This window comes from Ambystoma mexicanum, chromosome 3q, assembly GCF_040938575.1.
Source record: "Ambystoma mexicanum isolate Mex_15411 chromosome 3q, UKY_AmexF1_1, whole genome shotgun sequence".
Taxonomy (NCBI): domain Eukaryota; kingdom Metazoa; phylum Chordata; class Amphibia; order Caudata; family Ambystomatidae; genus Ambystoma; species Ambystoma mexicanum.
In genome coordinates, this window is record NC_090926.1 from 142,262,450 (window position 1) to 142,288,707 (window position 26,258).

Genomic DNA, 26,258 nt, shown 5'->3' on the forward strand with positions numbered 1-26,258 from the left:
TCTCACTCTCTGCTTCTGGGAGTCCTGTTGTTGGCACCTGTCTGAGACCCAGACTCTGTACACCCTTACAATGCAAGTCAACAGTGGGAACATGCTTGGGCACTCAAAGGAAGCTCTATGTTAGGTCTAGCTTTTTCTCATCACGGTTAACTTGCAAACTGGTATTCTGTGTGACACTAGAAAAATAGGGTCTCTTTGTTTTGCTGGTCACATGTTCTGTGCGTTAGCTCCTCCATGTGGGAGCGCTACTGTGAACTGCAGGACCTCTGCAGGCCATGCACCTATCAGGCATAGTGTGAATTGGTACTTCTGGTTCCTACACAGGCGAGGCAAGTGCATTCCCTTGCTCATCAGCAAGGTTTCCAAATACTATTTCAGCCTCTCTGGAGCATACAGGGGCCATTTCACAGTTCCACTCCTAGAACGCCTTACGTAGTGAGGCAACAGTGTGCTGGCCCGCTGGCTGCTTGCTGATCCTGGTCTGGATCTGGAGCGAGGTGCATGGGCATGAGAATGAAGTGGGGGGTAAGGCACCAAAGCGCTGCAGCATCCTGCCCCGCCAAGATAGCAGGGTCAAGTGTAGCACACGAAGCGCAGTTCCCGCTCATCACCTGTACACTAACTGCTCGTAAGAGCGAGCTCAGAACTGTGTCATGCCGCCTCATCTGCTCCTTGTACAAAATGGGGTTGCCACTTACTACAGTTCGCTGCACAGCGCGGTTCTAGATGAATTACCCCCAGACATTTAATAGAACTATAATCTTTTCTGAACTGTTGCCTGATTAGCAAATAAAGAAGAAGTTCTGGCTGCAAGGGAGTTATAAAAACTAAGGCTCGTACATTGGTGGAGCTGGGTCTTATGACCTAGATCAGAGACCTGTTGTTTTTCTTTGTTTCCCTGGGAAGATGGGAGTTGTTGGAGTTGCCTATGCCTTGGTGTTATTGATTTTCATGTGATGCACAAGCTTCTATGGTAAATGTGAATAAAGGAAGAGAAGCATAATGCTCAACTCCGGTCTTGGCAAAGAATTGTTGGGGCTTCTCGCCCTTAGGCCAGGGACGTCATTTTACCAAAATGCCAGGGGTAGCGGAAGTGACATCACACGACCCTTGACCCCCTGATGACATCACAGGAAGTGATGTCATTTGACCCCACCCCGAAGTGATATCGCAGGAAGCGATGGAACTCGACCTTTCACCCGTTGACAAAACAGGAAGTGGTATCACATAGCATCATACACTACGAAAAATATGGTTACTATATAATTCTAATGTGATGTACATTTTATATAAGAACAGATCGCGTATGTATTGTTAAGATTAGTGTGTATAGGCCCATATTACCAAATTACTCTGAATTATATAGTACTTACGCTTAAGCGCTTTATATAGAAAAAATATACACCCAATATCACCCAACCTGTGTTGGTACTCATTTATCGACCTCAGAAGGATGAAAGGCTGAGTTGAGGTATTTAAGAACAGACTAAATCAGTGCCTCACCCCCTGAAGTGTGCCTGAAACAAACCTTTAACTTTAGCAATTATTGTGTAGAAATCCAGAAAGACACATTATTTGGTATTCCTATTCTTTCAAATTTCGGGTCAGTGCTGAAAGTGTTAGTCTTGTGGAACTCCTGTTCTTATTTGTCTTCTTTTTTTTAAGGGCCCTAAACAAGAAAGCTAGCTACTCCAGAGGTAGCAAGGGAGACCACAGAGGTCACAAGGGAGACCACAGAGGCCCCTAAATGACGTCCCTGCTTTAGGCCTCGTCTTCCAAAAAAGGCCTGTTTCTCATCTCATTCTAATTTAAATGAACTTTTCCACTTGATCTCCCTCTAAATTTGAGGAAGAAGTATCACACAATCTGAACCTTTACTTTTTATATTTCGTATGTCCTGATTACATATTGGTGCATAATCACCTCTAGTTTTCCACCATGTCCTACACACATACTCATCTTCTACACTGCTTCCTTTTTAAAATGAACTAGATAGTTCTTCAATTTCTCTGTCTTTTTGCTAGTTGCGAAGGATCTAAATTCCTCAATTCGTTTATAGATCATATCTAATGTTTCTTTAGTGTCTTTGACCAACGTGCCAGTCCTAAAAGCCCTTTCCTATTTTTCTAAAACAAAAAAATCCTTTCCTTTTGATCTGGTGTGATCATTAACACTAAAAAGTTCCTGATGCATTTGGTGACACATTTAGCTAAGTTTAGCATTTACCTAAATGCTACCATATATTCCCTGTTATCCTTAAACAAGCACAGTTCATTTTTAACATGTAAACCTAAAGGTACATTGCCTTTCAAGTATTCCTTTAACAGGTGTCCATGCATTTCCATATGAAACAGTTTTTTTAAATCATCACAGACTATCGGTGGTCATTTTACTCTTGCCTGTTTCAAGAAGATTAAAAAAAAATGAGGGGCTGCTTACTCATTCAGATATCTGATTCTCTGAAAATGACAAACTTTTGTTTCTTGCTATTACTTCATGATCTTACAGTGAACAGTTAATGCATCTACTTCTATTCGTAAAACCCACACCAGCCACCAGCCGGTCCTCATATGAGTATATACCACAGTGGGGTGTCGCAAACACTCATTCAAAACACGGGAACTCAACAGTAATGAAAAAACGGACATGTGCTTTGGATGATATCAATTAACCTAACCTTCTATACATCTATTTAAATTATTTGAACATTGAATTAATCCTTCAATTAGCCACCGGGTACGTTTTTATGAAACACAATTTAATCACGTTTAATCACAAATCTTTTATCACAAGTCAAATATTTATAGAGGTTCTTCTATCGAAACTAGCTTATGTGAAATAGCGCCAGCAGTTTGTTGCTAGTTGTCACAGATCCCAGGCGTGAATGAGAAGTGATCATATCATCACACAATTATTGAGAATTTATTCCGAATAATATGAATTCAGGGGTGTATATAAATGTGTTGTTCGTGAAATGAAGCTTTATGTTAGGCAATGTAGAAATGTGTGCATTTCTATTCCATGCACTAGTACTTTACATGGGGGGGGGTTCAATTTGCAAATGACGATGTGACTGCTTGTAGCATATGCAGAAATTCCCAATCAAAATCTACTATCATCAGACAATTGCACTTTAATTATATTAACATCGATGTATATCGACATTTTATGTGTGTTTGAAATGTATTTAATGTACTGTGTTGGTGTTTATAGATTGGTAGCAGAATTATAGGAGTTTTGTATGGATAACTGGGGTTCACTATGTGTTATATTTATAAGCACTTTTTTGTAAATGTGTACAATTAATGTATTTTGAAATGTATTTAAACATTTGCGAATTAGGGTAATTAACATGCATGGTGGCTAATTTAAGGATTCATTCAATATTACAAACTTTTAAATTGATGCCTCAAAGAATAGGTTAAAGGATCTCAGTCTAAATACATAGTTTTGTACACATGGCTCTGACTGATCATTATCTGGTGTGTTTGAAAGAATGTTCCTCTCTGATTACACACACATCTAAACTCCAATTCCAGATATGTATAGAGGGTGTTGCGCTGCTCTTTTTTATAGAAACATGTGTTTAAGAAAATACAGAGGACTCTGACAGCAAAGCTTTTAAAGACCTAAGGAATCTTCTCCAAAACAACTTTCAAGGTGGAGGCACTGTTGTGATGCTCATTCTCCACATCTGCAGGAAAAGATAAGAGAAAGGGCCTGGTTTATGGAATTTCTTGCATGGTACAAAGTGACTTTGCACTGCTGAAAAGTGACTTTACACTGCTGACACAAGCCCTGATTAATGGATCTGTGCAAAGTGCATTTTTGCAGTGCAAAGTCTGCGTAATGACATTATGTACTGCAAAAATGAGACTATGCACTGACTTTGCAAAGAATTCCATGAATCGGGCCCACAGTATTTGTACTATATGACCACAAACTTGCATGCCAGCTGTTCGAAGAAGAGGCTATGATGCAAGAAGTACAGCAGGCCATCTGAGAAACGGCATGCCCATGAAACTGTCTGTGGCAGAATTCTGCAGCTCAATTTGAGCACTGTATGGATGTCCAAGTTGTTGTCCCCCTTGTCCGTGGCACCATTAAAATGATGTGGTGTGTTGAAATGACCCCAGATCCAATTAAGAGGATTCTGAGCTGGTATTCCATGCACCCTGTGTTCACTGCCGATGCAGAAGACATTCGCCATGGGGTTCGGACACTGGTCCATGTCCTCCACCCCTAGCCTTGTTAGCGTAAACATTGCTGTATTCAGAGTTGTCCGTCAAAGCCATATCACATGATAACAATAAGCATTGTAAAATCAATAACATTAATTTAAAATACCAATCACAGAAAATCAGTTCACACTATTACTCGTAATAAATTGTATTAATGTACATGGTGCGGAGCAAAAAATAAATCCTATGAACAGTCAATTATAGAGATGCTTAGAAAGTGTAGAAAGGCTTAGCATAAAGTGCAAAATGCTGTGCCTAGAGAGGGGTGACATAGCACTTCATATTTAGCTCTCAAACTGCAGAGAATTACCTAAACATTAATTGCCAGGATAATGCTGAAGAAATTATGTTCATAAATAATATTATGAGCCATGCATAGTCACAGTTGATACTATAGAAAAGTGCTCACAATCTACAAAATATAATTTTGCAACATAAAGGACAATTAAATGTTCATCAGACCACAATACAAATCGCGAATGTAATATAAATTGAAAATAAAATGCATAATTACCCTTACATTTGAAACGTTTAAAACCCACTTGGGAAGGTAAATAAAGTGCAAATTAAGGAGATTTACTTGCGTGGAGGAAGCAATTTCTTCTTCCCCAAGCTATCACTAAATAGGAGGCAATGCTTTGGTGTGGGAGTAGTTTTCTGTCATTTTACACAGGCTAACGTCTTCATTAACAGACTTTATAACTTTACTTTTAAAAATAGTTTTTCAGCCTTCTTGCCGTTTTGTACAATGGGCAGAGTAACACAAAATGGCCCTCAGTCTCTACTTCCTCAGTACAGAGATGGCATGTCAGCCCTCAGCCCCAATTTGAAGTGTAGGCTTGGAGACGCAATATTCCATGTCTTAATCTCAGGAAAAACCTTCCTTTCATTGACCTCCAGCTGATCAAGATCATTTTCAAAACTTGGGCTACTTTTGAGTGCTATATAACCACCCACAATACGAATGCCCACACATTGTGCTAATACCGTGTGGTGCACCCATAACTTGAATACTTATTTTACCTTCTCCTTGGCACTTATACCATAGCAGGACGAATTATCCAACAGGTCCGGAAGGTGAATTGTGATTAGCATAGTTTTGATATATCTTACCCATGGCAGCTCTTTGGCCCTTGGATTTTCTGAGAAGTCCTCAAGGATTGTGTGACATGATGAGAGATTCTCATTGTTCCACATTATAATCCAATAGATATGGGGTTTACATTTGCTGATATAGTTAATGCCCATAATCCCCAAATCCATTTCAGTCGGTATTGAAGGAAAGCTATAAAATAGGACCAACAATCTTTTTAATATCTTCTTTTCCTGGATTTTCTATGCTTTTAGTTTACTGTGTCCCCATAGTTCTGCACCATAAACTCAGGTGGACACTGCTTGGGACCTCAGAACCTAGTTAGCACGAGTAATAATCCTCGCACCAAACTGTTTTGAAAACCTTAAAACTGCATCTCCTCTGTGCATTAAGATTTTGATAATCTTGTCTAATTGTCCAGTTTAACAGTCTGTTTTTTCTAATGCCTATATGTGTGTACCATTTTGAATGCTTTCCCGCCTGCGTTCAGTACTGTCTCTGGAGGCCTCTTCAACATCAGTGGAAAACATTCCATTGGGCCTTATTACGAGTTTGGCGGTAGCCGTGCCTGTTTTACAGGCACGGCTACCGCTAAACTCGCTACCGGCACCACCACCCACATTTTGGGCAATAACCGGCCCATTATGAGTTGAATGGGCTGGTAATTGCCCATTCATAGGGTGGCGGTATTGCCGGGCTCCCGATCCCCATTTTGCCCCATAGGGCAGAATGGGGGTGGGGAGCATGGTTGCATCGGCACCGTTGATAACGGTGCCGGAGCAATTACAAGTTATGCTCGCAGGTGCCGCACAGCCCGTCTGGTGAGACCTGGTGGGCTGTCAGGCACCCACGAGCAGAACTCGTAATTCGGCGGTGCGGTATGAACGGTGCTGATGCCTTACCAGCACCGTTCATACCGTATCCGTCAACATTATAATGAGGCCCATTGTCTTAGTTTAGTGTTTAATTTCAAGCCGCTGTCCTTAGCTGCTTTGGCAAAGGTTGTGATTATTAAGTGTTTTTGATATCAGGATTGTGTTTTCGGAAAGAATTAGAATTGCCAGCTTGTTGCCTCCCATGCGCGCTGCATCTGCCTCTATCCCCATGATGATATCTATCAAACCATTGATGTACAATGTAAAAAGTATTGGGGCCAGTAAGTACCCTTGTCTAACACAGATCCTAATGTCAAAAGACCTGTCCCTCGTGCTCCTTATACAGATGCATAACTATCAGAGTAAAATAACATGACCAATTTGATCAGCTAGCTAGGAATCAGCATCTGCTCAAGTACGTGCCATAGTTTAGGACGTGGGACAAGATCAAAGGCCTCTTTTTGCTCTCTAAATGCCAGATAGATGAGTTATCTCTTTAGGACCACAAATGTTTGTAACACTAGCGCAAATCTAGATGTTTGGTCGATGGTGTCAATACCCTTGCTAAAGCGGCTTGCATTGGTGAGAGTACCCTGAGCACTTCACATCAGTTCTCCAGCCGTTGCTGAATCAGCTTACTAAAAACTTTCCCAAGTGCATCTAAAAGTGAAGTTGGGCATTAACTACATGTAGCCCCTTCTCCCTTTCCATGGTGGTCAGTCACAGAAGGAACCACGGAGCCGTGGCGGTGAGGCAGAGGCTTCAAAGCCTTCTCAGCGAGCTAAGGCTCAGGCAAGGGCCAATGAGCTTGCTTGTAACAAACTCATTGAACCTCGCCGGGTACTAATCTGGCAAAGTGTTTATAATGTCTTCAAACCACAAATAGGGCAAGCATTCTCATGTCTTTAAGGACATGCTCATTCTAGATTGTTCGTTTTCACATAGTCCAAAAAGGGTCCCTAGATTTCACAGAGTCCGCTCCAAACAATCCTGCAGACAATGGATCAATTTGTCACACAAGATATGCCAAACCTTGAATCACCAAACTACAGAGCTCTTCTAAGCAACCACTAGCTTCACTAGAGAGCACCCTGCTGTCGCTGGATCTTATCAGAAACAAACCCTGGATCAGAAATACCTCCTCAATGATCTCTTAAACGGCTTCACAGTACCATTGGCGTTTAGGACAGTGACAAAGGATTTAGGGTAACTGCTTCTTTAAAAACATATCTATTTTACTATTCTTAATAATTTTCGTAGTCCGAATAAAAAGTCGGTTTTCTCAAAAAATAAAATACCTCTAGCTGGACATTGATTTATATTGCACATTATGATAATTCTGCTATTTGCTGTCTAGCTATATGAACCATCCTAAAAGTTTAGGGCTTGATCACTTCTACCATTTGTGAGCCAAAGACACTGCTGAGTCCTACCTAGCCTATTTGAGAAATAGCACCTTTACTCTACACCAGGTGTATGCAACCTTTGTCTCTTCAGATATGTTGGACTACAACTCCCATCAGCCCTAGCCAGTACAGTCAATAGTGAGGACTCTTGGGAGGTGTAGTCCAAAACATATGCAAAGCCACATTTCGCAGAACCCTGCCCTATACGGTACACTTTATCAGTGGTGCTACTGAGAACTGCTGGATGCCCCCACCTTCCTCAGGACCTGAACACCTATTCTCCATCATGCCAAGAACATGATACACCTAAACATCACGGGGCAAGAAGAGGAAACCGTTTTGCCATTTTTTGGGACAGCAAGCAATGATGGTCTGGCTAATGAAAGAGAGACAGGACCAACACTGAATTCTTGATTCTAGGGCAAATAGGTTAACCGTTCTTTAATTGTTAATTTGTGAACGTGTGTGTTCTTTTACATCGTTGCAAACTCTGATTGTGAACTAGCCGTCCTCATTTTTCAACATAACTTTTATGAATTATTTTTGGGTTATAGTGCTTGTTGCTTGGCAATGTGAGGGATTCATTGTGATCATTAATGCATAAAAGCATCATTGTTGAATAACTCTCTTGAAATATCTCTTACAGCATGAATGTCGGGGCTCTTGCTGCAAGTGTCATGCTCATTGTGGGTCTTGTGACAACAGAAAATGGAGAAAAGGATTTGGAGGATGGTAAGATTTATGAAGAAGACATTTGCCACTGGCTCAAAATCCACTGTTTTGAAGATGTTAATCACCAAAAAAACACCCTGGCCTTCTCTAGAAGGTTAGAAGGCAGACTCGGGTCAGGGCATCATAAATTGTATACTAGCACTGTGTTTTCAATTCAGGTAATTTTGAAACAACCAGTCAAAACCAGCCTACCTTTTCCGAGAAGGGTCAAACGCCAGACTTCCTTCACATACAGTTCATGAAAGGGCACTCTGTGACAACCAGACCAACATTAATCTGCTCTTTAACAAGAGCCCAATTGAGGATAACATGAACAAACAGCCAGCATCATGTTCTCCTTCTGCACTCATAATATCGGAATGTTGGAAATAGCAAAAGAACACCAACTTTTGTTAACCAGTTTCAGTTTATTTTAGGTTACATATAATCCATAAAACATTACAATATAAATACATCTGAGAACATAGGAAATTCACATGGACTGTTGTAAAAATATCATAAAATCCGAGAAAAACAGAAACAAGACATAAGACAACTCATCCTACCAAAGGCATTGGAACAGCATCATCAAATACCTTTATTGCACGTGTAAGAATATTACAAAATCATATCCGGTAGTTTTCTTCTTCATTGCCAAGCTATTTTAAAAAAATTGCAAGTGAAAGAAAAAGCAACACTGGCTTTAGAAAGAGACAATAGCAGAACACAGGCCGGTCTCCATGGCCTTAAGCCACTTCCCCTCATCATTACATGGGACAAAACAATACAAAATGGGGCAAGGTTTCCCTCTCACCACACAAACAGTGAGCATCGGCTTCGTTTTGATCACCTGACCATTCGCATGTTATGCCTTTGAGAGGGAAGGCATTGAACTGAGTCTTAGTCAGGTGTTTCCGATGATGTATGTTTCTAACTATAGTGAGATACCCGGCTACCCCCGTCACTGTGGAAAGAGGAAGATACAGCTTATCAGAGGTTTTGTGAAGATTGGCGTCCTCTCTATTGCTTTCAGGATTATCAAAGGATCCCAAACACACTTTTCTCAATGATCTCTTAATGAATGCTAACCATCCTATTTTATGACAATTCCACAAGGATAACAAGTTCCTTACTAATAATCTGGTTATATTTTCCCGTCTTGACTTGAGCAGAGTAGAATCAGCTTCAATGATAATGAGTCTGTAAGAAAGGCTAAGCCAGTTTCCAAGTGTGTTACATAGGTTGATGCGGAGAGAGGGACACCCAAGAGGCCTGGGAGAAAATGTTCCTCTACTCTCTGTAGAATCTCTAGATTCCCAAAACCTCAAAACTCACCGCCATAGACCCCCCCCACTGCTATTTCTTTGCCCCTGTAGATTTTCGACATATGCTCAAGTGAGTGCTGTTTCATGGTCTTGGCAAATATAAGGAGGCCACCATGACTTGGTTCATATTTATTCTCTGCTTATCAACATTGTTCTTCCATGTAAGTCATTGGTTGAATCTGATCAATAGATAGTCAAAATATTCTGTAAACCTGTGGCCATTAATGGATATTCATGGGGACCTCCATTTTGTTGTTTAAGTTACAAAATGTTTTCAGGATAGGATGGAAAGATTAGGATAGACAAGTGGTATCAGGGGAGGTGAAGGGGCAGGGTTATGTGGGGGGAGAAACAGGTATGCTTTATGGCTCTTTCTGAAAGTATGGATGGATGGTGATGTGCGGTTGTGAACAGGTAGGGTGTTCCATGCCTTGATTGCACAGTGGGTGCATGTTAGTTTGCAGTGTGGAATATGTAAGAGATGCTAGCATGCTTGTTTGGTGTTTGTGTGGGGGATGGGTTTGAGTTTGACCTGAAGGTAAAATGGGGTTTGTGGTGGATGGCTTTGAAAACAATGCAGAGCCCTTTAAAAGCAATTCTTTGGGGTATGGGGATCCATTGAAGCTGGCGAGAGCTACGTTGATGTGTGAATGTTTGGGTAGGTAGAGGATGAGTCTGGCTGCTATGTTTCTCTCTTTGTCAGGATGACTTCACAGCACAACTGCTTCCACATGAATAACTATTACACCAGGTTAACTTCTGCAAAGATTCACCATGCAGGTCTACTTGCCTTCCCCATAGTATTCCACATTCAATCATGCTTCTGAAGTGTTAAATATACTGGCAACCAAGAGTTTCTAACCACAGCTTTAGTAGTCTGCAATTATGTGATGTTTAGCAACTTAGAAAAAACAATATTCACAACAGCATTACTCAACCTTTTTAGGTAGGCAAGGCACTCTTCTTCTGAACATTCACATTTCAGAAGGGCAGCCTCTTTGCCACTCTTGTCTTTCTGCAGCAACAACAACCAAAATGCCCTTAAGGATATAATTATACTTGTGAATTACACCAACTGGTTAGGGAATATTTAGCTTTATATTATATTTTATAATATAATATCATTTATATATTTATTTGTGTGCCCTACAGAGGAGTTTTAGATAGGTCACTGCCTCGGAATTCTCTCTTGCACGCAAGCCCCCCGCCCTGCCAGATTTGCACGCTGAAATAAATAACTAAAGCTACTTTCCATGAACAACATGGACAGATTTTAAAGTAAGTTTTTCTATTTCGCCCGAATGATCCTGAATGATGAAACATTTTCTTTTTCATCAGCTAAGAAATCTTTTGTCTATGGCTGTCACGGCTGCTAGCTCTGACTGGGTACACTAATAGATGCGGCCACAGCGAACCTTTCCTTGCATAACCAAGTGGTGCCCTACAAGGCCTGGGACGCCGTAGTTGCCTTTTCCTTACCCTGCTTTGCTGCTGTGCGTGTGTCCGTGCTCAATTTCATTAATGCGATCTGTGACTGCATGTACCACACTTAGATGGAATTCTCAATTTTAGTGTGAGTCACATCTATACAGTATTATGAATTTTAGCATGTACCACACTTAGATGGATTCCATAACTCTAGCTTGCGTTCCATCTAGATAGGATTATGAATGCTAGCATGTACCACACTTAGATGGAACTCTTGACTTTAGCCTGCGTCACATCTAGATAGAGATGTGAATGTTGGCATGCGCCACACTTAGATGAACTGTGAATGATGACAAGTGCAACACCCGAATGGAATCATGATCACTAGCCTTCCTCACATCTAGACAGAATTTTGAAATTAGCAAGCGCCGCAAACTCAGATGGAATAGTGAATGATAGCAAGCATCACACCTAGACATAATTGTAAGGACAGAAAGGCCAACTAACCAATCCACTAACAATTTCATCCCTGTGGATACACCTCTCAAACTCTAACCAAACACAATCACAAGCCTAAAACGCAGCAATCCATACAAACTTCACTACACTGCATCAACAAAACAAACCGCACATAGACTTGCACAACAGCATACGATGACTACCATCCGTACAACACCCCAAGCTCAGCTAACTGACCCACCGGGCTGAGGCTGGCAACAGAAAATCATTGCTCTCTTGCACTTTTCCAGATTATTCCCACTAACTCACCCCCCCTCCCTGTTTCAGAGCCGCCAGAGCGCCAGGGGACCACTCCAGTGGTGATACTGCGCAGTACAAATATCCTTTAACATTGACATTAACATAACATCAACAAGCTTCACCTTTTCATAGTCTTAAATTCACCTTATTGCTTCCTGCCAACCAGAGTAACTTAACTGTATGCTGTGTTGTTAGTCTCTTTTGGCTTTAGACAATATTTACCCACCCTTGTCTCTGGCAATGTTTGTATCTTTCTTGTCCTTGGGCAATGGTTGCGCCACTCTTTGGCTTTGGGAAATACTTGATTAGATCTTGGCTTTGGTAATGATTGTTTCACCTTTGGCTTGGGCAATGCTTGGCCCCTAACTCACAATTAGAAATGTTTAGCCACTTAACTTCACTGTGACATTGTTTGCGACTGCTTTACAATTGATCCTTGGGTTAACCTTGACCTTAGAATCACTTTTAGGCATACGCAAACAGTCTTTCAACAGTTTTTGAATGTTCAATTAACGTGTTTGAAAGCATTTGACCCTTGCGTGAGTGAAATGAATGTTTACTTATAAGCAAGTGCTACTTTTTATACTTCTCATTGTCCGGCAATCAACAGTCAATTTAGTATGGCTTTCACTCGCACGCAAGTGACTCTGCTTGGATACAGTTGCCTGCCTTTGTTCGCCCAGAAGTGCGCCCAATAGCTTCTATGTGAAAGTTGAATTTAGAAGTGCATTTAGAAGTTGAATTTAGAAGTGCACCCAATAGCCTCCCTGACAAAGTGGAGTTAGAAGGGTGCCCGTTATCCTCTCTGTGAAAGTTAAATTTAGAAGTGCACCTAGAAGTTGAATTTAGAAGTGCGCCCAATAGCCTCTCTGGGAAAGTTGAAGTAGAAGTGTGCCCAATATCCTCGCTGTGAAAGTTAAATTTAGAGGTGCGCCCAATAGCCTCTCTGTGAAAGTTTAATCTAGAAGTGTGCCCAATAGCTTAGATGTGAAAGTGGAATTTCGAAGTGTGCCCAATATCCTCTCCGTGAAAGTTAAATTTAGAGGTGCCCCCAATAGCCTCCCTGTAAAAGGTGAATTTAGAAATGTACCCAATAGCTTCTATGTGAAAGTGGAATTAAGAAGTGTGCCCAATTGACTCTCTGTGGAAGTTGAATTTAGAAGTGTGCCCAATATCCCTAATAATCTCCCTGTTCAAAGTTGAAATTAGAATTGTGCCTAATAGCGTGCCCTGGTTGAATTTAAAAAGGCACTCAATAGTCCACCCTGGCTGAAGTTGGAACAACGCCCAATTTCCACTCTGTCTAAGGTTGAAACTAAAGTTTCCCAAAAGCCTCACTGTGAAGTTAGAAGCGTTCCTAATATCCGGTCTGTGCAAAATCTAACTTAGAAGTACACCTAATAGCATATCTGTGTAATGTAGAATTTAGAACTGTACCTAATAGTCTAATATCCCCTCTATACAAAATTGAATTTAGAAGTAGGCCTAATATCATCTCTCTGTACACTTGATTTTAGAAGTGTACCTAATAGTCTAATATCATCTATGTGTACTGTGAATTTAGAAGTCCACCCAACAGTCGAATATCACCTCTATGTAAATTTGAATCTAGAAGTGTGCCTAAAAGCGTCTCTGTGCAAAACTTGAATTTAGAAGTGTGCCTAAATATCCGCTCCCCCCAAAGTTGTATTTAGAAGTGTCCCTAAATATCCTCTCTGTGCAAAGCTAAATTTAAAAATGACCTAAAAGCGCAATACGACCCAGTTCAACTAGTACACTAAAATGTAGAATAAATGAATAATAATCACGCGGTTTAGTGGAACCCTGAAACCAAAATTAACCTCACCCAGTGAAATAGCCAAACCTATGAAGTCCAATAAAGTGTAAGTTGCAGTTGGAACTACACCTAATTGCTCGTACTAACCATGAGCGCACCCTCTCCACCAGGGTTTGCCGGAAACGACTAACATGGACCGCCTCTACTCCCCGATCTGCCGTCCCTCCCATCCCCACCTTCCCAAATCACCCCACCCACCTTCACATCCCCCACCCTTTCCAAAGACCAGGCCGGAGGGGCACGATGGCGAGCAAACCACCCTAAAACCACTGCTTCCCCAAACCCCACCACCGACCAGCCTATGTTGATCATGCCCGCTCCCCTCACTATCTTACCGGACACACCCCGCCCTGCGACCATCCACCCCCCACCTTTTCCACAAACCCCCTCCACCTTCCCCCCCGACCGCACCCTTTTCCTTCCCTAAAAACTGCACGCCTAGCCTTAGCAAGAACCGAAGCCTCATCCCTCACCCCCTCCAACCCCCCTACCCTCTCTCACACTCCTTTGTCTTGCAACAAAGACACTAAAGAGGAAACGTATCTGGTCCCCCTCAATCGCCCAGCACTCTTTGCCTCCCCTGTCTCGACCTACCACCTCCCTCCCCCAATCACCTCCCACCTCCCTCCCCCCTCACCCTTCCTGAAACCCCTCTCCCTCAATTTCTCTTCAACGGCAACTGAAACTCCTAACCGGCCACACCCCACCTCCAAACCCCCCGGGCAAAACCCAATCACCCTAACACACGCATCCACACACTCCTTCCTGAAACCGGCCAACCTTTCTGTTCGCCCACTTTTCCCATCGATCGTCAACCACCCTACCCCTCTCCCGTCTCCATTTTCCACTCTCTCCGCCCCCACCCCCTTCTGCTCCAGCCCCGACACCAAACTCACCTGCCGAAGTGAACTGCATCCTATTTAACGCCTGATCCGTAGCAAAAAGCAGACACTGCATCTTTGTCCACCTCGCTTCTGACAAACCAGACCTGGTTTTCATCACCGAAACTTGGTTCTCTGATGAATTCGGTCCAATCACCAATGAAGCCTTCCCCCCTGAATACTCCCTCATCCCACTGAACCGAGGAGGGTCCACTGGAAGTGAGGTGGGGGAATAGGATTCGTCTTCAAGTCTCACTTCCACGCCTCAATCATTGACAACCAACCTTCCTGCAAATCACTCCTCGTTAAACTATCCCTCTCCCCTTCATTCTCACACAGCTTCCTAATAATCTACAGACCCCCCGGCTACGATAGACAATTCTCAAACAACCTCTGCGACTCTATTGCCACCCTTCAACTAAACCATCCCAACCTCATACTTCTTGGAGACTTCAACATTTGGCTCGACATCCCCACCAACCCTATGACACACTCTCTGGTTGACGGTCTAGACGCAGTTAACCTCCAACCCCACATAAACAGCCCGACTCACTATAAAGGACACACTCTTGTTGCCATCTTTAGCTCCCACAACCGGATTCATTTAAATCCCCCCACTCCTATCATCTGGTCCGATCACTTCATTGTTTCTTTCACCATTCGCTCACCCGACCCCCTTCCCGTACTTGAATTTGAACCTCCAAATCTACGCAAATGCTGGAAAAAACTAACAATCGCTCCAGACCTTGCCGATGAACTCCACCAGACTCCTCCACCTACCTGCCAACTCAATAAACAACTAACCCCCGACGCCTTTGACTCCAGGATCAACGCCCCACTAATGCGGCTTACACCATCTTGGAAACCAGCATCCCACCGTGGCCTATTCCCTAGATGGTTCACTCCTGAGTTGAAGACCACTAAACGACTATATAAATACCTAGAGCGTAAATGGCAGAAACACAAAACCCAGGAGAACAGAGCCACCTTAGCCCGACACCTTCATCAGTACAAGGCTGAAATCCAGAAAGCAAAAAAAGCCCACTACAACTCCCGAATCCTAAACAGCAAAAACCCCAGCAAAGAACTTCACAAAATCATCTCCGAATTCACCAAACCGGCATGCACCAATACCGTCCTGACCCCTTCACAATCACTGTTTGACTCACTCTCTCTCCACTTTTACACCACCGCTCTCGAAAGAACTAATGCTCTAGCCACCAAACTGGCTCTCTTACACCAACCAGGTAATTCTGCCCCCATGCCAGCAAACCCACCGCCAGCAACCACTACGCAACCAACGTTCGAATCCTTTAGTCCGTTATCACCAGACCAATTTCTCAAACTTCTATCTGCCCGTAAACCATCCGGCTCTCCGCTGGACCCTTGCCCGGCCACAACCCTCAAAGAAATTTTTGCTTCCACCTACGCAGGAGAACACGCAAGATCCATCATAAATGACTCCCTTTCCTCAGGTATCTTTGCCGACGCATTTAAAACGGTTCATGTCAAACCTCTAATAAAAAAACCTTCTCTCGACCCTCTTGAGCCCAAAAACTACTGCCCCATCTCAAACACCAGGTTCCTTTCCAAACTCATTGACCGAACCGCCTACGAACCACCTACTCCCAACTAAATGCCTTTGTCGAAGCCAACGATCTCCTAGACCCCGCACAATCAGGTTTCCGAGCCCGTCACGGAACTGAAACTACCCTAACCTCAATCTGGGATGACCTTAAAACATGGGTGCACAACATACGGCCCGCGGGCCAGTTGCGGCCCGCCATGCTCTTTTGTCCAGCCCGCGAGGCACAAAGACTTTCCTAATGGAGGGCGGCCCGTGGCCGCCCTCCATTAGGAAAGTCTTTGTTGTCTTCCGGGCCGGACAAAACACTGGCCCTCATTGGCTCAGCACACACACGCACCACGTCGCTCCTACGAGCCACGTAATGCGTGTGTGTGCTGCACCAATGGAGGGCCAGAACTACGGCTGGCGTGGTCCATAAGGCTTGATGCCGGAAGGCATTTCAGCCTTAGACCACGCCAGCCGTAGTACGATTCCAGAGTTCCAGCTTACCTGCCTTCCAGCACGTCTCCGGTAAGTGGTGTGTTTGTGTGTCAGGTTTGTTTTGCTTTATGTTTGTGTGTGTATGTTGCGATTGGGGTGTGGGGGGGGTCGGATGTGTATGAATGTTTGGATTTGAATGTATTTTGTGTGTATGTTGAGATGCGGGGGTGAAGGGGGTGTCGGATGTGTATGAATGTTTGGATTTGAATGTATTTTGTGTGTATGTTGAGATGCGGGGGGGTGTCGGATGTGTATGAATGTTTGGATTTGAATGTATTTTGTGTGTATGTTGAGATGCGGGGTGGGGTGTTTCGGATGTGTATGAATGTTTGGATTTGAATGTATTTTGTGTGTATGTTGAGATGCGGGGGTGGGGGGGTGTCGGATGTGTATGAATGTTTGGATTTGAATGTATTTTGTGTGTATGTTGAGATGCGGGGGTGGGGGGTTGTCAGATGTGTATGAATGTTTTGATTTGAATGTTTTTTGTGTGCTGAGTTGGGGGGTGGGGGTTCGGGTCTGTATGGGTGCATGTTTGTGTGTGTGCTGAGTTGGGGGGTGGGGGGTTCGGGTCTGTATGGGTGCATGCTTGAGAGTGTGTGTGCTGAGTTGGGGGGTTTGGAGTTGGGGGGGTGGGGGTTCGTGTCTTTATGGGTGCATGCTTGTGTGTGTGCTGAGTTGGGGGGTGGGGGTTCGGGTCTGTATGGATGCTTGTTTGAGAGTGTGCTGATTTGGGGGGTGGGGGGTTCGGGTCTGTATGGGTGCATGTTTGTGTGTGTGCTGAGTTGGGGGGTGGGGGGTTCGGGTCTGTATGTGTGCATGCTTGAGAGTGTGTGTGCTGAGTTGGGGGGTGGGGGGTTTGGAGTTGGGGGGTGGGGGGTTCGGGTCTTTATGGGTGCATGTTTGTGTGTGTGCTGAGTTGGGGGGTGGGGGTTTGGGTCTGTATGGGTGCTTGTTTGAGTGTTTGCTGATTTGGGGGGGTGGGGGTTCGGGTCTGTATGGGTGCATGTTTGTGTGTGTGCTGAGTTGGGGGGTGGGAGGTTCGGGTCTGTATGGGTGCATGCTTGAGAGTGTGTGTGCGAGTTGGGGAGTGGGGGGTTTGGAGTTGGGGGGATGGGGGTTCGGGTCTTTATGGGTGCATGTTTGTGTGTGTGCTGAATTGGGGGGTTCGGGTCTGTATGGGTGCATGCTTGAGTGTGTGTGTGCTGAGTTGGGGGGTGGGGGGTTTGGAGTAGGGGGGTGGTGGGTTCGGGTCTTTATGGGTGCATGTTTGTGTGTGTGTGCTGAGTTGGGGGGTGGGGGTTCGGGTCTGTATTGGTGCTGGTTTGTGTGTGCTGATTTGGGGGTGGGGGTTTGGTTGAGGGTGAGGGGGCCATGGGGTGGGGGGTTTGGTTGGGGGTGAGGAGGCCATGGGACATAGTGTTTGGTTGGGTGTGAGGGGGCCATGGGGCATAGTGTTTGGTTGGGGGTGCGGGGGCCATGGGGCATAGTGTTTGGTTGGGGGTGAGGGGGCCATGGGGCATAGTGTTTGGTTGGGGGTGAGGGAGCCATGGGGCATAGTGTTTGGTTGGGGGTGAGGGTGCCATGGGGTATAGTGTTTGGTTGGGGGTGAGGGGGCCATGGGGCATAGTGTTTGGTTGGGGGTGAGGGGGCCATGGGGCATAGTGTTTGGTTGGGGGTGAGGGGGCCATGGGGCATAATGTTTGGTTGGGTGTAAGGGGGCCATGGGGCATAGTGTTTGGTTGGGGGTGAGGGACATGGGGCATAGTGTTTGGTTGGGGGTGAGGGGGCCATGGGGCATAGTGTTTGGTTGGGGGTGAGGGAGCCATGGGGCGTAGTGTTTGGTTGGGGGTAAGGGGGACCTGGGGCATAGTGTTTGGTTGGGGGTGAGGGTGCCATGGGGCATAGTGTTTGGTTGGGGGTGAGGGGGCCATGGGGCATAGTGTTTGGTTGGGGGTGAGGGACATAGGGCATAGTGTTTGGTTGGGGGTGAGGGGGCCATGGGGCATAGTGTTTGGTTGGGGGTGAGGGGGCCATGGGGCATTGTGTTTGGTTGGGGGTGAGGGACATGGGGCATAGTGTTTGGTTGGGGGTGAGGGGGCCATGGGGCATAGTGTTTGGTTGGGTGTGAGGGGGCCATAGGGCATAGTGTTTGGTTGGGGATAAGGGGGCCCTGGGACATAGTGTTTGGTTGGGGGTGAGGGATATGGGGCATAATGTTTGGTTGGGGGTGAGAGGGCCATAGGGCATTGTGTTTGGTTGGGTGTAAGTGGGCCATGGGGCATAGTGTTTGGTTGGGGTGAGGGACATGGGGCATAGTGTTTGGTTGGGGGTGAGGGGGCCATGGGGCATAGTGTTGCACTCCAAGAGTGAACCCAATAATAAAGCTAAAACAGGCACATACTCCTCTTGGGCAACCCAAATAGCAAACTGTAGCAGTCCAAAATAACGGCATGTCCAATCTAGGGTCAATAAAATATATAAGTTAATTAAACAGGCGAGATACAATAACTAAATAGAAATAAATTATAACAATGGAAAATGTGTAGTACAAAATGTAGGTTTGAAATGCAAATAAAAATCGTTACCCCTCAAAAACATTCTTTTTCCATGTGTTTAGTACAAATTGGGGGTTTAAAAAGCCTCCTGCCACGCCCCGCCTACCGCCCAGCCCTCATTTACTTTTCAGCCCACTATAGCCCTCATGTAAGGTACTTTCGGCCCTCTGTCAAAATCAGTTGTGCACCCCTGCCTTAAAATGACGGCAGACTCTGCGGGATGCGCCACATTAATCCTTCTAGACCTATCCACCGCCTTCGACACAATCAATCACTCAATCCTCCTTAACAGCCTCCACTCCCTAGGCATTTGTGGAACCGCTCTTAAATGGATAGCTTCATTCCTCAAAGATAGGACCAAATAACAATACTATTCACCTATTCCTCCCAAGCCCGACCAGTCGACATGGAAGTACCAAAGGGAGCATGCCTATCTGCCCTCCTGTTCAATCTCTACTTGATCGCCCTCCCACCAATAATTCGCTCTCACAACATCCTGTGTTACAACTACGCTGATGACACTCAACTAATTCTAAAACTCCAGAACTCAAAACCCAACTGCCGACCTGACCTTGCCTCCTGTTTCCTTGACATAGAGCTCTGGATGACCTAAAGCCACCTCTTGTTAAACCCCTCCAAAACTGAAATCATGGTAAGTGGCAACTCCGAACTTCTTCCACACCCGCTACCCTGGCCATCCGCCATCGGCAAATCACCGACCCCCTCTAACTCAGTGAAAAACCTTGGATGCACCCTTGACTCTGAACTAACACTCTCGCCCCAAGTCAACAACGTCTCAAAGTCATGCCACTACCACCTTAAAATGCTTAGGCGCATCTTCCCATATCTCTCCTTCCCCAACAGACTCTCCGCGGTCCAATCAATTGTTATACCAAGACTGGACTACGCAAACCCCCTCTACCTCGGAGTCCACGCTTACCAACTGAATAAACTTCAAAGGGCACAAAACAGCGCAGCCAAACCGCTACTCGCGCTCGGCCCAAGGGACCACATCTCCCCAGCCCTTAAGACTCTGCACTCGCTTCCTGTGGCCCGAAGGGTGACTTTCAAAACCCTATGCATTTCCCATCGAGCATTGCATAAAACCAGACCTCAATACCTTCAAGACAAACTAAAACCTTACCACCCTTCACGTACTCTAAGATCAAGCTCAGCCGGCCTCCTAGATATACCTAAGACAAACTCGTCAGGTTAGGCGGATCATCATTCTCAGCCATGGCCCCCATGCTGTGGAACGCACTCCCACCCCACATCCGCCTAACTGAAGATATAATGTCCTTCCGCAAACTACTAAAAACCTGGCTCTTCCCCTAAAACCAACCCGTACGCAAACTAACCCAAACGGAATAACAGCATCTCAATGACACCAACCCAACAAACCGCAAGATACGAGAAATCAACATCGAATAACCAAAAATATAGACTAAAAGGACAAACAAAATAGAACGAGTAAAGTAGACAAAAGCAGTGAAATGGATGATAAGAATAAATCGTACGAAAACAGTAACGAGACTTAAATTAATGAAATGGATGTAATGAAAGATGAAAGAATAAAGTGAAGGGGAGGATGAAATCGCTAGAATGGATGAAGCATGTGGAAAAGACGAAGGCGCTGAGCAGATGAATATGTTGAACAGACGAGTGCACAGAACGGATGAGTATGTTGAGCGGATGAGTGTGTAGTGGGGCGGGTGTGTAGAGCGGACGAGTGTGTAGTGCGGATGAGTGCGTAGAGCGGACGAGGGTGTAGACTAGAAGACTGCAGAAGTGTGGAAGAGTGTGTAAGAACGCTAGAGCAGATGAATGTGTAGAGTAGATGAGTGTGTAGAGCGGATGAGTGTATAGAGCGGAGGAGTGTACAGAGCAGATGATTACGTATGAGCGAACGACCTGGTAGAGCTGATGAGTACATATAGCAGATGAATGCGTGGAAAGAACGAGTGCATGGAGCTGATGAATGCAGGGAGCGGATGAATGCGGGGAGCGGATAAGTGCGCAGAGCAGAAGAGTGCGCAGAGCGGAAGAGTGCGCAGAGCGAATGAGTGCATAATGAGAGGAGGGGTGCATAAGAGAGGAGGGGTGCGTAAGAGCGAGTGAGTGTGTAGAGTGAGTGCGTAGAGCGGGTGAGTGCGCAGAGCGTGCAGAGGGCATAAAGCTGATGCCTAGAGCAGACGAGTGCCTAGAGCGGACGAGTGCGTAGAGCGGATGAGTGCGTAGAGCGGATGAGTGCGTAAAGCGGATGAGTGCATAGAGCCGGTGAATGCATAGAGCGCACGGAACGGGTGACGTATATGGGTGACGTATATGAATGGAACGGATGACGTATATGGGTAGAACGAGGGATGTATGTTAAAAGATCTGATGACGTATGTGAATGGAATGGGTGACGTAGGTGGTTGAAATGGCGGACGTATGTGGATGGATGATGTATGTAGATGGAATGGAAGACGTATGTGGATGGACCAGGCGACATATGTGGATGGACCAGGTGACGTATGTGGATGGACCAGACAACATACATTGATGGACCAGATGACGTATGTGGATGAAACCTGGCACGTATGTGTAGAAAACATGTGAAATATGTGGACGGAACCGCCAAAGTATTTGGAATGGCACAGGTGAAATATATGGATGAAAAGCATAAAACAACCTAGAATACACAGAATTGCGTAACTTACAAGGGAATGGTTTGGAATGGATGGAACGTTTGAAAGAGCATGTAACCCATCATATCTCATCACCACGCTTACTCTCTTCTTTACATCGCCATTCAATTAGAACACAGAGATACTATGACACCATTCGGTATAACTGTTCTCATACCAACATCTGCCCCATACTCCCCATCACTCTAAGTAAACACTGCTGGCTACACACACCCCAGCCAGGCGTTCTCCTCAGGCCTAACGCAGCCACCTTCGGCCCGGATAAATCCTGCCGGAACAAATACATACTCCTGATCTCTCAACCACCACACTTACCGCTAAGAAGCAGCTACTACACGAATGCCACACCAGCTGCACACATATCCGGTGCTCACACGCACCTTTGCCTCTCTCTACTCTCTCTACTAACCTGAACTCCGGTTCCCAAGGGCGTTCAACCTACCAGCGCCTTTAGACCATACCAATGGTACATAAGGCGCTATATAAATACAAAGTAACATAACATAACATAACATAACATAACATAACATAACATAACAAGGGATCCAAACACTTGGGAAATACACAGGCTTCTGTTTTGCCCCCTACACATTCTGCATGGCTGGGACTGCTTCTGGCCTTGTTTGGACACACACCCCTCCTTGGTGATGGCATCTTCATTCCTGCCACATAGTCAAGGAGGTCCTCTCGCTCCTGGGACCCTCAGCCGCATAACACTCTTCCGCCACGGTCTCGGCATGCTTCCTGCTGCACAATCTCTGCAGTCAGGTTCACATGGGGAAAAGCAGTCCTCCTTCATGCCTTCCGCCGCACAACCTCTGCACTTCAGATTTAGGGGAAACAGGACCCTCTAAGGATAGGCAGTTGTGATCTGTGTAATCAAAATCCTGACATCCTTCTTCTCACCCTCTTCTGATTGGATCGCTAACACTGTTCTCTGCTTCTGCTGCTGGTACTGCTGTGGCCATTCCGGCTACAGCTTCATCTCAGTCTGCATCTAATGGCCTGCACCTGAGGGGGCCTTTTAAGCCTCTCTGCTTCCCTCAGTTATGGCTCATTATGCTCAACAGGCTGACTACCGCTGCAATATTGTTCTTGAGCCCTCTTCCTCATCGCAGTACTTTGGGAGTTATGGGACTTGTAGTCCCTAACATCACAATTAGGTTTCCTTATTTCTTCCACTTGGATATACGCCATTAGAAATGTGGGATTGTGGAGAAAGTTAAACAAGGGTGTTTCCCAGTCTTCCTGACGGGATCCCCCCCTCATGTGATCCTCCCGCAGAATGCCACCCCCAGGGTCCGGATCAGGAAGCGTCTGCCCTTCCCTGGCCACATGAAAAGGGTCCCAGGCCAGGTTTAGGGGGGGAATCATTACTGATTCATCACATTAGCCAATCTAGACCGTTCCTATTGCTGATGAAATGACTATAACTGCTTGTATTCCAAGACTTTATTATTAATTCTTTACTGTTTTTGATAGGGTCATTTAAGAATGGTAAGTTACAATGTGCCAGGGAACCAGTCCGAATTAGAGACACTAGCTTCATTTGAAGGCTCAACTGTACACTTCCCTACACAAAATACCTTCCTGCCACTGTTACTACAAATCATTTTCACCTCTTTACGGTGATCCCTATTTGTGATTGATAAGAGACTATCCGCATAGGGGATACTGGAACTGTGGGTACAATGGTAACCCATTCTTAAAAATGCAGGTGCAAGTTGCATAATTTGCTGGCAAATTATAACCGAGTTACAGTTTATCTGAGAAGTTGTTATCTCCTCCTCCTCCAATTACTCCACCCAACCAATATCCTTTCCTTCTATTACTCTTAAGGCTGTTAAAGAACTTAACAACTACAGAGGTTTGGAGCAATTTAACGGTATGCCATGACTAGGACACATTTCATGTATCATAAACACCAATGCTGTGCATCTTTTTCAACTTTTGCAGATATTGGCTCTTGTAACAGGATAGGGTCTCCGTCAAAAGATTCTGAAGTACGATTTTTTGTATGTACCATCATGGGCTTCTTGATCTGAATATTTGTATCATTGCCTGTTGCCAACTGTGAGGAGCTAGGAATGAAGCTATGGAGTCTGTCAATGTCACGATTTCCAAATAAAAAGTAAGTTAAGTCCTGTGTCCGTAATCCTATTGTGGCCCTCGCACTAAAATAACTCTAAGGTGCAAAGGATAATGTGTCTTGTCTTCTTAAAGTGATCAAATTGTTCAAAGTTCAACACAAGAGTTCAAAATCCAACAAAAAGGGTTTCTTCACAGCCAAAGTTCATGGTTCTAGGAAGAACTTCCTTCTCTAGGTTCATTGCCTCAAACAACCAGTTGCAAAAGAATCACCAAGTTTCAAAGAGGATTTCTCTCTCCCCTCAGAGGATTCACGTTGTTTGCGGAAGTGGCTCCCTTCGCCAAGGTTTCTCTGTACTTCCATTCCCAAAGGTACCTTTCTTCCCAAGGACTGTTTCTTTCTTTTAAGCAGTTCGTTCATAGTTCACCTTTCACACTTCTACTGCTTTACAGTTAATATATATTGCTTTACTTTCAACGGTTCACACAATATTTCACACACACTTATCTTCACCTGGTATACTCTCCTGCCAGGACTTTTCTACACAAATACCTGCTTTTCCAGGTAGGGCTTCATTGAACCGCTTGCAGTTTGTTTAACAAATACTTTCACTCAATTAATGGCTTCCCATGTGCTTTCTCTCTGTTTTTCCATTAGTCACAAGCTTCCTCTCACTTTCATTACTTTCCTTTCTATTTCTTTCTAAGTAACGGCATCAGTGCACCGGCAACCCTACTACTTTCCCTGGGCTTACCGGTTGCCTTTGGCGCTGCTTCACCCTTATCTGCTTTGCTGTATTGGCTCGGTGTGCGCCCGGTTAAGGGCAGCCTTGCTACTGTTCCTGTTTCTTCAGTGCTCGTTTCCTGCAGCATTTCCCTTCCTCACGGTAACCACTGGCACTCCTTCGGTTCTCTCCAAGTCAGGCCGGCCTCTCTGCTGTCTTCAACTGTGCATCTTGCCCCTGTGTGGTTTTCAGCTGCGGTCCCGACTGACAGGCAGACCCGTGTCTGCAGCTTTCTCAGTTTCTTCACCTTCTCTTGACTCTCCTTCCCTTCAACCCTGGGTTAAGCTTGTATTTAAACTCCCTGGCCCAATTACCTCGTTCCAAACTAATAGAATGTTGCATTTTTATACCCGGTCTTAGAAATCATCATTACTCCTCTGTTCTTCCTCGTGTCAGTGGTCATTGTCCCGCCGCCTTTGAATGTCATTGAGGGAATAACTGCTGAACTTCATTAGGAGTCATCTTTATTACTCCTGGTCTCTTCCTCGTGTCAGTGGCTGTGGAATTTCCTCTTGAATGATATTGAGGAAGTGAATACCAAGCTACATTGGGAGTAATCTGTACTGCTCCTGATCTCTTCCTCATCTCAATAGTTCTTGGGGGGAAACTAAAGTGAATCTACGAAAATGTTGGGGAGGGATATGACAATATGTCATTAAAATCTGGGAAATCGAGGGGACATCCCTGAAAGGGAAGGGGTACATGTGGTTTCCTTCAACCATGTCCCATCATTTCCCCCAGGTGTGCTTCCCCCAGGTGGCACTCCCTTATATAGTCGCCCACAGGATCAGGATCAGGCAGTGGCTGCCGTCCACTGGCCTCAAAGGAGGGGGCAGCCTCAGGTAAAGTAGTGCGGACATTGCTAGATTCATCACACATCTCATAATTAATTTCTGACTTTGAGTCACCCTCTATTTTACTATCATTCATTAAAAGCTTCTTGTTTTCAGTTCCAATTGAGAGGTGTTCCTCAGTATTCCCATTCAGTCTTCTTTGACATTCATTTTCACAACCCAATTATCTAAGTTGATGCCATTTATCTTTTTCTTTTGGTTCTTTTTCTGTGCCTTCCCACTTACCAGATTTACATGTTTTGTAACATAGAACACAGAGTTATTGTTAGCCGTTTCCTTCGATATGTATTTCTTTAACTGACGTTTAGCCTGGGGTTTCTTTTTTGCTGCTATGTCTATTTTTATTTTTTTATTTGTTCGTCATTTTAACTTTACTAATATTCTGACCATCCTCACAGTTAATGTAAGAGATAACATTTTGCAAGTAGACCAGAACTGATATTGGTGCAAGCAATGGCCCTCATTACAACACCGGCGCTAAACCATGGCGCTATTAGCACCATGGTTGGTGCCGGTGTTGTAACGGGTCCGCCATGGTTCAATGGGGAATTACCACCCCATTCCAAGGTTGGTGGGGCGGTAATTCCCCATTGAACCATGGCCCTTCCCCATTCCCATTTTCGCCCCATAGGGCTCTATGGGAATGGGGAAGGCGCTAA

The 26,258-nt window shown here is 44.9% G+C and overlaps 1 protein-coding gene across 2 annotated transcripts in view; it reads left to right on the forward strand.

Moving 5' to 3' along the window:
- Positions 1 to 26,258, forward strand: part of ITGB7 (integrin subunit beta 7) — a 683,045-nt gene that overhangs the window by 253,255 nt on the left and 403,532 nt on the right. For both annotated transcript variants that reach the window (XM_069653334.1, XM_069653333.1), the window contains exon 2: positions 8,262 to 8,347. In XM_069653334.1, coding sequence (XP_069509435.1) covers positions 8,263 to 8,347 — 85 coding nt within the window. In that variant the 5' untranslated portion in view covers position 8,262. The remainder of the gene's footprint in view (positions 1 to 8,261; positions 8,348 to 26,258) is intronic.